We start from the raw sequence: 17,696 nt of genomic DNA, 5'->3' as shown, positions 1-17,696 counted from the left end.
CCGCAAATGGCTCGGGCTACCACGGTGTTTCTCAGCAGCTGGCCTCTACGGTTGGAACTCACTACAGTTACCCCTGAAATCCATCACCCTGGGCTATAGGCAGGAGAAGGCCCAACTGGTGATGGAACTAAGGGACTCTGCCGACAAGACTGTAGCAGGAGCAGATGTTAGAGTTGCAACTGGAAGGAAATGGAGGGCTGAGGAGGAGGTGCAGAAGCTGATTGGCAGGCTGCAACACCAGGAGGTTGTGGGCAGGGTCCAAACAGGGCGGGCAGGCCTTGGATGTAGTGATCCACCCAGGTTATGGTCCAAGGCAAACAAGAAGGAGAGGAAAGACCTTGTTGTTGCAGAGGTCACGAGAGTGGCACAGGATGAACTCAGAGTTAAGTCTGTGGCACAGGGGCAGCAGGGGCGGTGGACTACCTGGGAGGGTGTTGTAAGCCAAGCAATCAACTGGGCAGACTTTTGGAAACTGCCACAAGCTCGACTCAGTTTCCTCATTAGAGCGACCTACGACACGCTCCCGAGCCCTCTAAATCTCCAGCAGTGGTTTGGAACAGAGCAATCCTGTGACCTCTGCGGGACCATCAATGCATCACTCCAGCATGTCCTGTCAGGATGTAAAACAGCACTGACTCAAGGTCGATTCACATGGCGGCATGACCAAGTGCTCAGGAAGCTGGCAGAGGTGCTGGAGAAAAGTCGGCAGGAGGCGAATATCCAGATTCCATCAAGGAGCCAACAGAGGATCCACTTCCACAGGCAGGGTGAACCCGCAGATAACCCCAGCAAGAGTGCACCATCCTCCAAGCTGTTAACACCAGGGGCGGAGTGGAAGATGAAAGTGGACCTTGGCCCACAGCTCCAGTTCCCACAGGAAATCTGTTCCACCACCCTAAGACCCGACGTGGTACTGTGGTTCGCAGCTGTGAAGTCAGTACTGCTGATAGAGTTGACAGTGCCATGGGAGGAGGGACTGGAAGCTGCCTATGATGGTGAAATACGCAGACCTGGTCGAAGAGTGCAGAGAAAGCGGATGGCAAGCAAGGACGTACCCGGTGGAGGTGGGAGTCAGGGGCTTTGTTGGCAGTTCCATGCCACGCCTGCTTAGAGACGTGGGACTACGGGGAGCAAGGCTGAGCAAAGCCACCAAAGAACTGTCGGAGGAAGCAGAGAAAGCAAGCCACTGGCTCTGGCTGAGACGACGAGACAAGTCTTGGGGGGGAACATCAACATAGGTTGAGCTGCAGGGGGTGTCAGGGAGACGTCCCTGTACACAGCCCGGCCACTGGGAGATGTTCTGGGTTAAGGGGCGAAACGTCAGTGAGCAGTGGTCCCCAGCTGAAGACCCTGCAGCTCAACCTGTTCCTTGGTATGCAGTCAGGTCTAGGCCTGGCTCAGGGAAGCGGACGCCCCTTGCCATGCACAAGTCCTCCTTTGGCACCATTGGAGGTGCGCCAGGCTTAAGGCCAAGCGGATATACCATCACCCCGTATGTAATAAGGTATTTCCAGAATACTCAGAAACTCTTGTCTCTAACTTCTAACCATGTGGCTTAAAAAATGATGTGATGATATCATGAAGGAAAAACTTATTTCAATGAATGAATTTTCAATTCTACACCTTAATCCAACTGGAAATGACAGTGATCATTTAATGTTTTATTGTCAAGGATCTGTGATATATATATGTCAGCAGAGATAGTACTTGAATATGAGAGGCACAAAGTAGGGCTACTTGTTACCTGAACTATTAACATGGTCTACGACCGTTTAAAGCCTTTATTGAAATTTAAAGACTTTCTGTCTTTTCAAAACAATTAACAATAGTGTACAGCATACTGTATTAAAACATGGATGCCAAATTAATATTGTAAATACAAATAAGACTTTTTGTAGCCTACTAGAATAATATAATCAATTGCTTTCTCATTCCACTAGATATATTTTGCTGCAATACAAATGACTAATGTGAAGTGACCAGACTGAAATCTATATACCTTATTAGAGTAAACAGATAGTGACAAAGTCCCAAGTTCCCTTTGGGGACATCATTTGCAGTTGAAAGAAGTGATCGTAAATTGCTATCGCAATATACAGTATGTTATCACAACCCTAGTTTCTGCAGCAGGCTGATGAGGACTGTCTGTATGTTGGTAATGGACATGGTGTCTCTGAATAAGCTGACTGTCTTTTTGTGTTGCTTTGTCCTGATGTTGGGGTCACTCTTGTGGCTGAATGTCCCTCAGCTCCTACTGTACCTTCTCAGCTTGAGCTTCCAGTGACTTCAAGTTGTTGGTGACATTTTTCAACTCTTCCTCAAGGTCACCTGATTTACTGCGCAAGGTCAGAGAGAGGAAAAGCAAGAGGAGAAATAGCAGTGATTTGAAAGGTAGGACAGCAGAAGAGATCAAACCCTGATACTTTCAAAGGCCCACTCCACATTGTTATAAACCTTTTTCAGTCTGTCTCACTCAGAGACAGAAGGTGGACATCTGTCACCAAACTGCTCTGCTACGTCTGACTCTGAGAAAGACAGCCAACAAAATGCCAGGGTGTTTTCAAATGAAAATGTAGGAATGGTGGGATGGCTGATTACAGCCAAATAAGGATATAATCACAAATTAAAAACCAAGTCTGTTATTCTGTATTTTTCCAGTAAGTCCCATGTACAGACCCAAACTAACAATGTTAGTTGTGTCTCTCAGTACCTTTGATTTTCACTCTGTGGCTCTCAGCTGAAAACTCACATGTTCCAACTGAGGATGTAAATCTTCCAAAACAGCCCATGAGTACAATGTGTCTTTTTTTCTTTGTGTTTTTTAAAAGGCTGAATAATTTCCTAAAAGAGCTAGTTACTGGAGTGTTTATCAAACATTAGTCAAACAGAGGGACTATTTTCAGCAGCAGATCGATCCATATTTGGTCCTCTAGTGAGTATTTGTGTCCGCAGGATGGTGTGTGTGACATTGACTCAGAATAAACTTCAGAGTATCTGTTCACAGTAACAAAGGAACATGTCAGTAAGTGCAGCAGTGTAGCTCATAGAGTGCTCCATTTTCTGTCATTTTAGTAATTCAGTTGCCCTGATGTTTGCCCAAGTCTTCATTTATCTGATAAGTTTTGTTTAAATGGGTTATTTGATGCTATAAAAACAGGCTGTGATGTCATGATCAGGGCCCCTCGATTTTGGAGTGACCTGTCTGAAGAGATAAGGTTTGCAGAATCAGTGAGCTCTTTTAAATCCCTTCTTAAAAATAACTTCTACAGACTTTCTTTTTTTGTGATGTCACCATTATTCATTTATTTTTTTACTTTTTAATTTTGTCTCTCTTCATTTATTCATTTTGCTGCTCTTACTCTATTTATCCCTTCCTTATCCTTCTGTTGTTCTGTTATTTCCATCTTTTAATGTTTTGATTTATTTATTTACTTTATCTTTCTCTTATTCATCTGTTTTTATCATCTTATCTTTGTTTTATCCCCACTGATGTGATGTAGTTGTCTTATATTATTTCTTTTACTGTTTTTATTGTTATATTTTCTTAAACTATTTTCATTTAGTACTTAAACTGCCTTTTGAGATCTGCCTCTTTTATCACTTTTATTCCTTTTATTTGGATGTTGACTTTTTTTGTTCACATTTTTCCAATTTTGTTCTTGTCTTTTTGTTTTACTTTTCTAGACTTTTCTCTGTTTGGCATGTTAGATGATGTTTAGTTCATTATTCCCTGACTTCCTGCCTTATCTGTCACTTTGTAAACACCTTTTTAAAGCTGTTGTGATTAGACAGATGGCGAAAACTTCACAGGGATCGCTACTGTGCAGATTCTGGCTTCAAATGACTTCAACAGAGAAAGATTGCAGCAGTCGTATCTGGGATATCTTGGATTCAATTTGGTGAAGTGGGAGAAAGTGGAGATGCATCGTCCATATAAATATATACAGTCACTTCCTGTCAGGCCTCTGTTCCACTAGCCTCTGTGACTCGGTGTAATCCCTCATTAAGCAGTAGTTCTTCAGTAGTTCTCTTATCAGACCTTCTGAATAAACTAAAGTGTGCCCCAACACTCTCAATAACCTAACCTGTTCATGTCAATCAGTTCATTGTTTGTTTTGGTCATTTCATGGGATTTGTTCACAATATAGAATATCACCAGACTTTTCCTTCAAAAGAATAGCATGGATATTCTAAAGCGGGGTTGTATGGGGTTTTTCGTCAGTGTATTACACACAATAAATATCAGTCGGCACACCCCCAGTTTGGAGAAGCAGACTGGAGTCTGACAGGGAAGCTAAGCAATGTACTACAGATGAGGGGTCGGCAACAAAATTTATTTTAACAACATAAAAAAACATCTCAGCAAAAAAAAATCAATATTAGTTAAAGTGTATTCTAGTGTAGTGTATTTAAATATACATTATATATATATATATATATATATAAAGAGAGAGAGAGAGAGAGAGAGATTTGTGTATGTGTGTATATGTATTATATATATAGATATATATATCTATATATATATATGTATGTATTTATATATAAAGTGTTTTTTTTTTAGGTGGGACTTCTTTTAGGTGGCTAAAACACATTTTGTTGTTGGCCCCCATCCTCAGCAGTACATAACTTAGTGTCCCAGGATGCTTCTCCCAACTGGGGACGTATTGACCACCATTTACTATATGTAATAGACTGAATATGAATAAGCACCCCATGTAACCCCACTTAGAAAATCTTAACTATCCCTTTAAGAACTGCTTGAGGGACATGCATGATGTCCCAGAGGGTAGGAGCAGGCAGGACAGGAAACAGAGCGAGGGGGTGAGAGGCTGCAGGTCAGAGGAGCAGAAGGCAGCAGGTCACAATGAGACCTTGGTGGAGTTGTACAGTCAGTACCTCTTCCTCTCCGCACATCATGGACTTCATATTCTGGTCCATTAGTCTGAGCTCCTCCTCCAGCTCCCTCACTCGCCTGAAGGGGTTAGTCCAGGAGGTCAGGGGTGAGGGGGGGACAGTGGGCACAGCAGCCATAAAACAATAACAAACAACAACAAGTCCCAAACAGGCGGTGGTGCTGTGTTCACACATGCTTTACATTAAACACACACACCCAGGTCTCTATGTGATTAGTGTCATTATTATGTCACACATGGCTATGTGATGCTCCACTAAAAGAATACTTTGAGGTGCTGATATTTTGGGTGAATAATCAATTCAACAAAAAATAAATCCACAACAATTTTAATAATTGTTTAATCGTTTAGTTCATTTATAAAGTAAAATATCAACCGTGAATTCATGTTGTGTCAGATAGAATATGATATTTGACTCTGGGAATTCACAATTGGCATTTTTCACTTTTGACACATTTGACACTTTATAACCCAAATGATTAATGAAGTCATTAAAAATGATTAGTAGATTAACTAATACAATCATTAATTGTAACTGTTAAGAGTCCATGCAGCACTACTATCAATAGAAACATTACAGGGATTATATTATTGTAAGTAAGAAATTCATCAGTGAAAAGTGAATGTGTAACATCACATTGCCATAGTAGTGATCACATGATCTCTACTACGGCAACATGAATAATGGATGTGGCTCTTGTGTTGGTGTAAGTTTTCATGGTGCAGGTGTTGACTTACGCCTCGGCCACCTCAGCACGCTCCTCTGAGCGCTCCAAGTCACCCTCCAGGATCACCAGCTTACGGGCCACCTGCACACATCCAGCACACACTCAAGTCACTCCTCTATACTCTTACAAGGAGGATCTGTCATCACACTGACTTTAAGCATGTATCCTCACTGGCACAAATAATTCATTCCTAAAAGTGTATAGTATATACTGTATTCAGTGATGGTCCCAAGTCCTAAGTCAAGTTAAGTCATAATATCATTGCCTGCACTTCATTCAGTTCTTCAGATTCTTAACAATTAGTGTGGTAAATTCACCAAAATAATTCAAACTTTAAAAAATGTGTGTATAACTTTTTAACATATATATTTATATTTGATGTGTTATCCTTGTGACAGTTATATGAGCAGAAATATGTACCACTAGAAACTGAATTTGAATCATTTGTATTTGAATTTAAATTGCTCAATTTGAATAACTGCATTTAAAAATGAATTGGAATCACACAATTTGATATTGAATTCATGAGTTTGGAACTCAACTGAAATTAAACTGAAACTGAATGTAATATTATGAAAATAGATCCTCACTGAAAATTCAAGCCTTAATTTACCTCCACATCAAATTCTCACAGTTCAGTTTCAGTTTACTGAGAAATACATGAGGTTGTTGAGGATGAGCAGTTGAGTGCAGACACACAGAGCTCCTTTCTGGTTGTGTACCTTTGATAGTTTGTTTATTGGATGAAATCCAAAATGTCAGAAATAAGAAAACAACTTGTATTTTTGTTTTCTCATTTTTAAGGGGAAAAAGAAACAAAATTATGAGTCGAATTTGCCTTGTCTCTTTTATAGGTACAAAACCAAGATGCTATCTACATCAAAAACCACTTACATATGATGAAAGCCTGATTGGCTGCGTTCCCACAAGAAATTGCATTCGTCCGGATGGAAAAGAGCCATTTGGGGCAGTGAATTTGATTAATTAATTGTTTATCAGACCAAAACTTAGATAAGAATCAACAAGCTAACCTCGCCTCAAGCAAATTGGCTTGATTTCTATAAAAACATAAAAACACTGCGATCAGCAACTTAACAAGAAATGGCCCATAATTCTGCAAGAAATTATTTTTAAAAGTTACAAGAAGATTACCACAAGATGCACAAAATTAGTTGATAAGTTGGGAAATTCAAATTCAACTATAAATGATTAAAAATCCATTTCTGACACCTATTTCTGCTCATGCCAGATCCATCATAATATCTGAGCTGAAGGTATGGCACATTGCCATCTGTTTTTTGTCTTCAACAGCAAAGTCTTTCCATGTGTGTGTGATAAACTGGAAGATTATCTGTCTGTCTGCAAGCTCACCTTCACCTTTGACTTGTTTTTCGCTTTTTTTTTTAGTGTATCTAATTTTTTTATTGAACCTACTCCATGTTAAATTTCATGCTTAGTATTGGTTTGTAGTGGTAAAACTGTGACACAGCTTCTGTTCACGATGTCATGTCAAAGACCTTGTGGTTCAGTGGTTCCCTCACCTCTTCATATTTGCGGTCAGCCTCCTCAGCGATGTGTTTGGCCTCCTTCAGCTGCATCTCCTGGATCTCCATTTTCTCCTCATCTTTTGTTGCTCTGTTCTCAATGACCTTCATTCCTCTGAGTGACGAGAGGACCAGACAGCAGTAAGCAGTGAGCCAGAAACAACCGTCCATGTGTGAGCAAAATCAGTATTCTAACCTCTGGGGCTACCTGTAACATCCACCTCCAGCATAGTCAGGAGGGTCTGCAGATTCAACATGTTCATGTGTTTGATCTGAATACCATTGTAATATTTACAGGGTCTCTTTTACACGTCATGACCAATCTCACCTATCGTGCATCAGTTTTTAAAACAATGTAAAAAGTCCTCTTTGACTGTACAGGAGCTTCAATTCTGATAACATGACTCTGATGATGTCACCACGGTTATCTCATCTTGAGGTTGGAAACTACACATTACAGACTGGACATGTAAACCTTCAGGGGTGTGGGGGTTTACCAGGTGGAGTTGCGCTACTGAAAGATGCTATTTGTTGCATTATTGTAAATGTAGGATGCAGTTTTCTTGGAGTTTGACCCATACTAAAGACTAAAACTCACAATATCTCAGCCTCTGCTGCTTCCATTCTGACTTCTCTGTTTTCACTCTGCCTTTTGACATTATAAAAGCACAATACTTAACCCCTGCATTTACCTTTTTACGACATCTGAAACATCGCACCCAACGAAACAGGTGAGTAAGTAAATGAGTTTGTAAATTCCAGCTGACCAACAGGACAATTTCTTTAAATCGGCCAAACACACTCAGTTAATTCGACAGCTATTCTGTCATGTAATCACCTCAGTCAGACTTTTACTGGACTCTGTGCTCTGCGTGTGCTTCTAGTCGCCACGCTGGCTTCTCTCTGTGTTTACAGATAGGGACTGTTTGTTCCTTAAGAAGGGGGTAGGGGTGCTGCAAAACGGGTCAGACATTTTAAAAGAATGTAAGCACTGAGGGGGGACTTTTGTTTTTAATTTTGGCTTAGGTAAGGGACATACAGCTTCAAAAACTAGTATTTTATATTTATTTTAAATGAAAAAGTCAAACTCCAGCCACCCCTCCTTTGATAAATAAAGTACAGTCCAACACCGGCACAGAGGATAAATGATGTCCTGCTGTGGACGGGGCTGCATATATTTTATCCACATAAAAAAAACAATATCGTTGTAAGTTTTGACTATATTTGAATCTGGTCTCCTCTTTAGCTTCCACAACAGCTGATGGAGGCAGCAGTATAGCAGCAGCTCTACCGTTCAGTGGAGTAAAATGACTGTTTCTCAGTGGAGACTACTGATAAAACAGCTTCAAATCCCTTCAGTAAGAGCTGTCTTACAGCAAGGTAAAGCAGTGAAGATATTCGAAAAATAGCGCAGACTACACTAAAACTGATATTGATTATTTTAGGTGGTTTCATGGAAGCTGTACTATTTCACTGTAATATAACTGGCTGCTCTGGGCCCAGTGACAGTTTAATCTAGTCCTGTAACTAACTGAAGCACAAACGGAATGATTCAATGATTGCAGTGACACTGCACTCTTCACCTCTCGCTCTCATCTGCTGCTTTCTCAGCCTCCTCCAGCTTCTGAAGAGCGGTGGCCAGTCTCTCCTGAGCTCTGTCCAACTCCTCCTCAACCAGCTGGATACGCCTGTTTAGAGATGCCACCTCTGCCTCAGCCTGTAGGGACACACACGCACACACACACACACACACACACACACACACACATACACACATATCCATTATACTATAAATATAAGCCTTTAGTCAGATTGCAGCAATAATGACAATGTATTAAATATTTATTAATTAAAAAACATAATCAAAACAACCTAGCCTAATCTGAGTGTTCATAAGGTGTGACTAAATAATCGGCATTGTAAAACCTGGGACACTCAATGACTCTAACTCTCTCTCTCTATATATATATATACATATATATATATGTTAAATAAAAACGAAAGGGTAGAAAAAAATACAAACAATGAAGCAGGTTGTATTAGCTGCTTGAAAGTAAGACGCAGAAGAGATTATTAAAGAAAAATAACACCAAAAAAGAAGAGTCGGTCCTGAAGCACTCAAGAAGTGAAGATGATGATGATGATGATGATGATGATGGTGTTATTTTTACAGATGGCAAAGCCAGAGCACAACTGTCTGTACAGAATCAGCCTTCACATTCAGAAAGGCTAATTAAATAAGGTACATTTACTAAATCCTTGAAGTGTAGAGATTATTTTGGGTTGGTTCCTGTGATGTTCTTCGCTGTGACTGTGCTAAAACAATGACTAAAGTTAAGAGGAAATTGCAGAAAAAATGTAGGTAAAGACTCACCATTGGGCCTGAATAAAAGCTGAGAATCCTACAGTTTTAAATGATATCAAAATAATGTAGTAAAACACCAATAAAGGCTTTTAAAGTAAACCTAAATTGGGAAAGTTGGCTGACACACTAGACCAATATACTGCCATGATGTCATTGGTTTTCAAAATTATTAATATGCCTTTAAAAAAAAAGGTTAAGTATATTTGGCCACATTGAGTGGTGGCTACTGTCATCTTGTCCAGCTCATGGACTGCATATGGAAGAATTGGACATCTTTGGGGTAACTTTGTCATATTTGTCGGTCTATGATTAAAAAAGGGAGAACAGCTGCAGTAATACTGAAATTTCCTGTGTTGTGTCGAGGTGTGTTCCCTCATGAAATAGTGTAAGAATGTGTAGCGCCCCTCTCTTAGTTTCGACATAATATTTATATTAGCGCAAACATAACATTCAAATTTAAAAAGTGGTCTCTCTTTCATGCTATTTAGCGTGAGAGTGCCTAAGGGTTTCCTGAAGGATCGTGTGGTTTCCGGTGTGAGGCTGGAGGTGTTGTCGGGGTGTACGGGGTTACCCTCTCTCGGGCCTGCCTCTCCATGTCCGCCTCCCTCTGCAGCAGCTCGGCTCGCTCCTCCGCATCATACGCTACCTCCTGCAGACTCTGGATCTTCCTCCTCACCGCATCCACAGACTGTAAAGTCGCCATGCTGCCTCTACATCAAGGGTCAAGACTCGACTCTGCTTCGCTCAGGCGTCACCGTGTTTCCGTGGTAACGGCGATTCTTCCGGTTAAATTTCAAAATAAAGCGATTATGAATAAGCCTCATATTTTGAAATGACAGGAAACATCAAGTATAGGGACTATAGACTGTATGGTACGGGGTCTGGTAGTAGCCTCCATAACTTGAAGTCTAATATTTTAATTTTACATAATTCGTGCGCATGAATTACATTTAGGCACAATACTTGCATGGATGCTGATTCAGCAGTTGTCAGATCTTTACCACCCTTCCATATGCTTTTTGGTCGACTGCTGCATATTACATGTATGCTTAATTTCAAATATCAAAATGTCCGGCTCTTTAACCCTCAGGGCCCGCTTTAATATTAGGCTACACTCACTCGCAGCGTTCTACGCACAAAATGCGCTTTTTAAAATCAAGCTTTAAGAAATATTAGGCTATACACATTAACATGATTTTAATCTTTCATCGGGTTGATTTTTTAACCAATATCAGTCCTAATTAAAAATATCAAATGTTTTGGTCATGATGCCACTGTGTTTTTAGATGGAAAAAAAGACTTTTAATATACTAGCATGTAAACAGAGAAGCACCTGGCTGCAGCATGGGTGTATTATAGGTTAATATATCCATGCAGCGGCCTGGTGCTTCTTGTTTCTTCCTTTTCAGCTTTTAAAAATATTGAGCTTTTTCAGCTTTTTATAAGCTATCACTATCAAAGGCAGAAAAGTAATTTCATCTTCAACTGCTGTGATAATAATGAATGGCAGCCAGTCAAACAGTACAGCTTTACAACAAGAATGCTGGCAAGACTGACCCATTACTCTGACCCTCTTTAACCCTTTGATTGCACCTCTGGGCCAGCCTATTAGACAGGAAAGACGTTTGTAGGGTATAACTAAAGGAGGAGTAGGAAATTAAATCAGCTGATAAAGGATGTGTTAGTCGTAATATTTCAAAATCCAAGCCCAGGAGTTGCTCTGCTTATGAGTTTATAAAATAAATATAAAATATATAGGAGAATCATAGGAAAAATTCTAGGATATTTTCTTGAATACATAACCCATGCTGTATTATTTGAGTATACCTCTACCCAAGAGCTGGTGAATAGGTACACCATTAGTGGGTATATACCATATAGCCTGCTAAGTATCTTATCCAGAGATATTTCCTCCCAGGATATTCTAAATGTTATTGGAGTAACAGAATCATCCATGATGATATGGACAGGTGGGATTTGCTCCTTCTGGATCTCAGCAGCAAGGACTGACAGTTAAGATAAGTATCTTTCCTGAATTATTAAATCTATTTACAGCCCTCCCAGTAGAGGTCCTCCTCAAACAAAAACACACACGCCAATGTAGGACAAACGCAGTTCAGGGTTTATATTGCAAAAAAAGGGAAATCCGATTTATCTGCACAGTTAACTTATGAAGCCAAGATGAATGAGTTATAAAACAACTGCTGTTGAGTTGTATTGACAGGGTGAAGAGTTGAGTTAACCAGCTTATGATCCACACTTCATACCAGTATTATATGATCTCAGATATAAGTAATGGACCCACTAATCCAAGGCCACATTTAGACGACAACAGCCCAACTAAAAACATAAAAGTCTTTCCTTTATGTTTGTAAAAAAATCTGCCTTACTATGAGAACATAATGAAAACAATCTTCGTGTACATGGATCCACAAAAAAACAGTGAATGCTATAACGTGCATGCCAAGCCAGTAGTTGGCGGCGTTACTTTGTAATTTTCAAAAGATTACACTCTTGAATCCGGTTTCAAAAGTTTGCGTTTTCAGGCCCCGCGTTTTCATGTGATTGAAAGGCCAAACTGCAACAAAAGTGTAATGTTTCATGCAAGAACCATTACTGTGTAAACGGTCCCTAAGTGGGAACTTGATGACTCTAAGAATCCATTCCAGTCATCTGAACTGTCTAGATTAGGATTTTTATAGGTATTCAGAAATCACAATTTTTTTCTGAGAGTGATCAGAGGTCCAAACCCTGAAACCCCCCCAAAATGATTATTATTGTACTGTTAGGATGCTATATATAGATTATTATATATAGAATTATGAAGGTGAATGTACCCTAGTGAAAGTACAAAAGTATCACTTCAATGGGCAAAAACTCAAAAAATGATATTAGGCAGCACTGGAAAAACAGAGATGAGGATGGAGATACACGAGGAGCTGTGGCTCCATATCTGCTGGACTCAGTGCAGCTCCAACAGGTCATTGACCCAGAGGGATTTTTGTTGATTTGGTTCTTTATAACTTCGAAGCAGAAATCTAAATGAACTGGGATCCAGCGCTCTTGCTGTAGGGAGTGTGGATCAGTACAGGCAGATCATGCTGTACTTTGGTGCCGTCCACATGTACAGACTTTTGGAAAAAACCTGGCCTTTAGTATTGATGTGTCATTTTTCTCTTTTAATCATGGAATTATTAGTGAAGGTTTGCAAAAAGTAACATTTACCTATTAAATACTTTTAATGGTTGTGTTGTAAAAAAAAGCTGGTATCAAATGGTGTAGGGAGAAACACACACTATGGCCCTGACTGCCTACACTCAATAGACAAGATATCTAACACCCTCTGTCCACAGAGAGACAGGGATGAAAGATACTGGACGAAATGGGATTGTCACTTAAAGGAAATGGACACTTGTTAAAGAATATTTTCCAGCTGTTTTGTACTTAAAAACTGACGCACCAGTTTGTACTGTGTTATCATTGTTTAAATTTTGACATTGTAAGCGGTACCCTGAACTGTCATTCATGCATTGAGTCAATTTTGCTCTGTGTATAAAGCTCATCTTTTCTTTTCATCAATGAAAATGCTAAATCATTGTGAAGTATGCCTCATTTGTCCCATAGTGATAGCCAGTGTACTCTCTGAACTCTGCTTGTTGAAATGACTCATGGCTTTAGAACATTCAGAGATTCATCTGGCTCAGGCTTCAACGTTTTCTTCATCAGAAAAATATTCATTGCTGAAGACTTCAGTCACATTTGGCGTATGACCTCAACAATGTACAATTTTAAACATGTATGTATGTTAAACTTATTATTATTATTATTATTATTATTATTATTATTATTATTATTATTATTAATTTATTTACTTTTGTCTACGATTGATACATGTTTGTATAAGTTTTTCCTTTCACTGAGAAAGATTTGTCCTGTGGGCTTGAAGGAATGGGGTTTGTGAATGTTTGTGAATGTTTATTCCAAATGAACAAAAAAGGCAATAAATATATTTTTTTAGAAAGAGAGAGAGAAAAAATCATGCATAAACTAATTAAACTAAACTAAACTAAACTAAACCAAACTAAACTAAAAACTAATTAATCTAATGCTGCTATTTAAAACATAGTGCTGAGTGTAAATGGCACCAGACTTCTCTTGTAAAGTAAGTTTTTCGCATCATACCTCCTGCTACATGTGCAGTACATGTGTATGTGTTTGTGAACAGAGCTTGTTCTGAGTCTGTGATGTCCATGCTGGAGTGAACACCACCTTCAGTAGCTCAGTGGAAGCATAAACAAAATCATGCATTGCCTCAATTCTTTTCCATCTTTGGTAACAGCACAGGATCACAGCACACAACACAGGAAGGTCCCGCTGCTCTTAGGACAAATAAAGCGAGTCTCACTCTTCTCTGTGTCGCTCTATATTTTGCACTATAACTGGTCATAAATGCTATGACTCATAGAAACCCGCATAAATATCATTTATTCTCCAAATTACTGACCGTGGTCTACAAAGAACATCTTGAGTATAAGCTTAGAGAATGTAAACTGTCGACAGACTGACTGAGTCATTGTAGAAAGTTATATTAACTTCCTTCCAGAGTGTAAAGCTAAACCATTAGGTTCTTCGAGAGATCAATACGGTTAAATCTTTTTAGTATAAAAGTTCCTCTTTGTTTTTACCCTGCTGAGCTGCAGTGAAAGGACAGTGAGAAGAGAGGTTTGAGCTAAAAAGCCTTTAACTTGTGACTCATAGCCTCATATTAGCTTCAGATAGATATACTTTAGAACAGTTGTTTCCAACTGGTGGGTCATGGTCCAAGAGTGGGTCCATTCTGAAAGGACCTTAAGTGACTCCTGAACATGTAAAGTTTGTAAAAAAAAAAAAAAAATTACCCTTTATTTTGAAGTACTGTGAAATTCTGGCACAGAACTTTTATTTTGAAGTCCCATTTCTGTTTATTCTTGCAACATGTTTTATTTCTTTGTGTTTTAAGCCAATGTGTTGTTCACTTTTTGTGAAATACTGCTGAATATGTGTTAATTTATTGTGTATGAAAAGAGAATCCTGGAACCCATGAGTTGGGAACAACTGCTTAAGAAAACATTTTTACATGGGAAAAGGGCTATGGATTTTGTATCAGAGGTGGGACCAAGTAATTCTTTCACAAGTTCCAAGTATGTCTCCAGTCTTTCCACTCAAGTCATGATAGGCAAGTCCCAAGTCCTAACTTGTTAATTTCAAGACCTAAACAAGTCAAAATGAAATAAAGTAATGCCAATTTTAAATCTTCTCAGGAAAGCCTCAGCGTGCAAGGGGGAAAGAGAGAGGATGGCATGCATCCAAGGGCCGAGGTAGGAATCAAACCTGCAGCTGCTGCAGCAAGGACATAGCTTTGGTACATGGGGTGCCCGCTCTACTAAGTCAGCCAGTGGGTGTCCTGATAAATTTGCTTTTATTTGATTAAAAGTTACTTTGCTGTTAAGCTAACATTAGCTAAGTATTAGCTTGTTCAATGTGTTAATGTTGAGTGTGTTAAATATTTGTCTTGATTTACCCTTCTTTGTGTAAATGCAAATGTCAGTCAAATATAGAAATTTCTTAGTCTTCGTCTGTAGTTTTAAACCTGTATGTTTTGAATACTGCAGTCCACTTTTTGTTGACAAGTGAGTAGATTTTGTATGGGACATGACCCAAATTATTTCTGGTATAATGTTTTCCATATGGTGCCCAGTAACGTAACGGTAGTTCTTTGTGGTTCTCTCCTGCAACTTGATTGGATGCTGTCAGATTGGATCCAACAAAGTGGATATGACGAAGTAATATGGTCTTTTCCAACAAAATTGGCATGCGTACACAGATTTTTTAAACACGGGTAAACCCACAAAAAATAGACTATAGACTGCTTTCCCATTTCCAGTAGAGCAGAGATGTATACAGGGCTCTACAGCAGACATGTAAGCCTTTCTGTATGTGTGTTATTTTTGGTGTTTCACGTTCGACATTAAGGATAGGCCAGAGAACAGATAAACAGTAGAAAGCAGCATGGAGGTCTGTGAAAACTTTGCGGAGGGTCACTTCTCTTTATATATCTCTTACTTTCAAACAGACTCACTTTCAAGCAGACTAGTTTGGATCAATGTTTGAGCGCTGCTTCAGAGGAGATGTACAGTATTTAGTGACGTTGTGTCATTGCATCTCACTAGTTATGGGGCTAAAATTAGTGCGTTCACCCAGGTGTTGTGTTTCTGTCAATGCCGATCTGAGCCGTAGGCGATAAATACCCATGACTACAGCAAAGTCATTTGACCTGAGTGTGAATGCTGATTGTAACCTTTCACATTACATTAAAAAACCAGACGTTAGCAGATTATAGTGGGATTTTTGTGCAGTAGGAGAGAGACTCAAGTGTTAACTTGCTCAGAATGAATAGCATTCATATTAGTTGATTCAGAAAATGACAGGAAATAAATTGAATAAAATTGAATACATTTTTATATACCATACTTTTTAATCTTTGGGTTTGGGTCAAAGATAATCACTATTTTCAAGTCAAGAGGCTCAAGTCTAAGTGAAATCATGAGTCTTTGGTGTTGTAGTCCAAGTCTACTTAGGTCTTTTTTGATGGACATCTGACTTTTTGTTAAGACAAGTTTGAAAAACTGTGAGACTATCCTTTAACCTTCCTGGTATGTGTGTTTTGGTTTTTTGTTTTTTTACAAACTGGTTTGGCCAACAGCATGTTTTTCCAGCTAAAGTGGTAGAAATAGTTGAGACAGGATTGTCTTATTTTCTGGTCTAACTGTTGAAATGTGTTCAACACTGTGTGTAACAGGAGAATACTTGGCACAGTTGAGCTGACTTAAGGTTAATGTCGGTGTATGATATACACTATACTCTGCTATAGTTTATTTTTCTATTGATATATATTCCTCTGGTGTGATATTTGCATGACTGTGTTTTTACTGTTCCTGTGCAATGCTTTAATAACCTGCAGCTGTAACGATGTATGATGTATCTTTTAACTTGAAAGCGTTCCATATGAATTTCAGTCTCGCAGCCCAAGCAGCCGCAGCATCTGCAGCCTGGTGCCAAGCAACCAAATCTACGCCAAGCTCCTCAGATTGGTTAGAACGGATGGCATTTAATTTGAGGTGCTGACAAGCTTTATGATATGTAGGTAGAATATGATACTGCACATGACAGATTTAATACGCTCTTTGCTGCTGCTGTCAGCGGTGAGGCAGCTACTCAGCAGCAGTTTTCAACTGGAACTATTGATGACACTTTGGAGATTTAGCACAAAAATAAATTCTGCTCCTGAAGGTCAACATTAAAATGGTTCTGATTATTGCATGAAATATGGGAGTATAACATTTGACTGACAGTAACAAACTGCTCTGTACATATTTAAACATGGAAGGAGCTAAGACTTGACACTGTTGATATATAATGCTGGTAATGTCCCTGATGGTCTAAATTTATAACTGTGCAGTCATTTGAGTTAAACAGCCTGCTGCCACATTTTACACCACATGAAGGAAACAGCTTGAGTATATAAAAGATTGATGGCACATGTAGATGGCACCTGTGTTACTGTGGAAGGGATAAATGTGACCGCACTATACAATAGGTTAATGTGGTCTTAATATAGTTGTGTCTCTGCAGTAATGTGAGCTATGGCATCAGCTCCCTTCACTCACATCTGTTGCTTTTTTCTCAGCCTGCTCCAGCTTCTCCTGGGCATCCTTCAGTGACTCGGAGTATTTGTCCAGCTCATCCTCCACTCCTTTCAGCTTCTTCTGCAGACCCAGCAGCTCCTCCTCCAGCTGCACAGAGCAGAAACACAGAACGTCAGAGAGATGGAAAGCTTGTCTTTGATACAGACAACCATAGAGAATACTGAAATTATTTAAAACAAGAATAACTGGAACTCTTTTCACTAAACTTGCAGCATATACTCTAAGGGCATTATTCTCTTTTCAACACTGCACTGTAAAAATAAACTTTTTGTTTTAATGTAAAACAAAGTATGTATCTGGTCTCCCTTAAAATTGTAAGTTGACTGAATTTGAGAAGACTAGTTAAATCATTACAAAATGACCTCAACTTGTCTTATCACATTCATTAAACTTCAAATTCG

The 17,696-nt window shown here is 39.2% G+C and overlaps 1 protein-coding gene across 4 annotated transcripts in view; it reads right to left on the bottom strand.

Annotated features, from left to right (window-relative positions):
* tpm2 (tropomyosin 2 (beta)) overlaps positions 1-17,696 on the bottom strand; it is a 35,781-nt gene that overhangs the window by 13,483 nt on the left and 4,602 nt on the right. For 2 of the 4 annotated variants that reach the window (XM_042508924.2, XM_042508922.2), the window contains exons 2-6: positions 17,257-17,382; positions 8,769-8,902; positions 7,183-7,300; positions 5,652-5,722; positions 4,897-4,972 (exon numbers count right to left, since the gene is read on the bottom strand). In XM_042508924.2, coding sequence (XP_042364858.1) covers positions 4,897-4,972; positions 5,652-5,722; positions 7,183-7,300; positions 8,769-8,902; positions 17,257-17,382 — 525 coding nt within the window. Of the gene's footprint in view, positions 1-2,260; positions 2,337-4,896; positions 4,973-5,651; positions 5,723-7,182; positions 7,301-8,768; positions 8,903-17,256; positions 17,383-17,696 lie in introns of all 4 variants that reach the window. The other 2 variants (XM_042508923.2, XM_042508920.2) reach the window with 1 other exon arrangement.

This window comes from Plectropomus leopardus, chromosome 20 (genome assembly GCF_026936395.1).
Source record: "Plectropomus leopardus strain MGB_pleo_1.0 chromosome 20, ASM2693639v1, whole genome shotgun sequence".
NCBI classification, from domain to species: domain Eukaryota; kingdom Metazoa; phylum Chordata; class Actinopteri; order Perciformes; family Serranidae; genus Plectropomus; species Plectropomus leopardus.
Note: the sequence above shows the minus strand (reverse complement) of the source record. Positions and strands in the feature narration are given on the sequence as shown.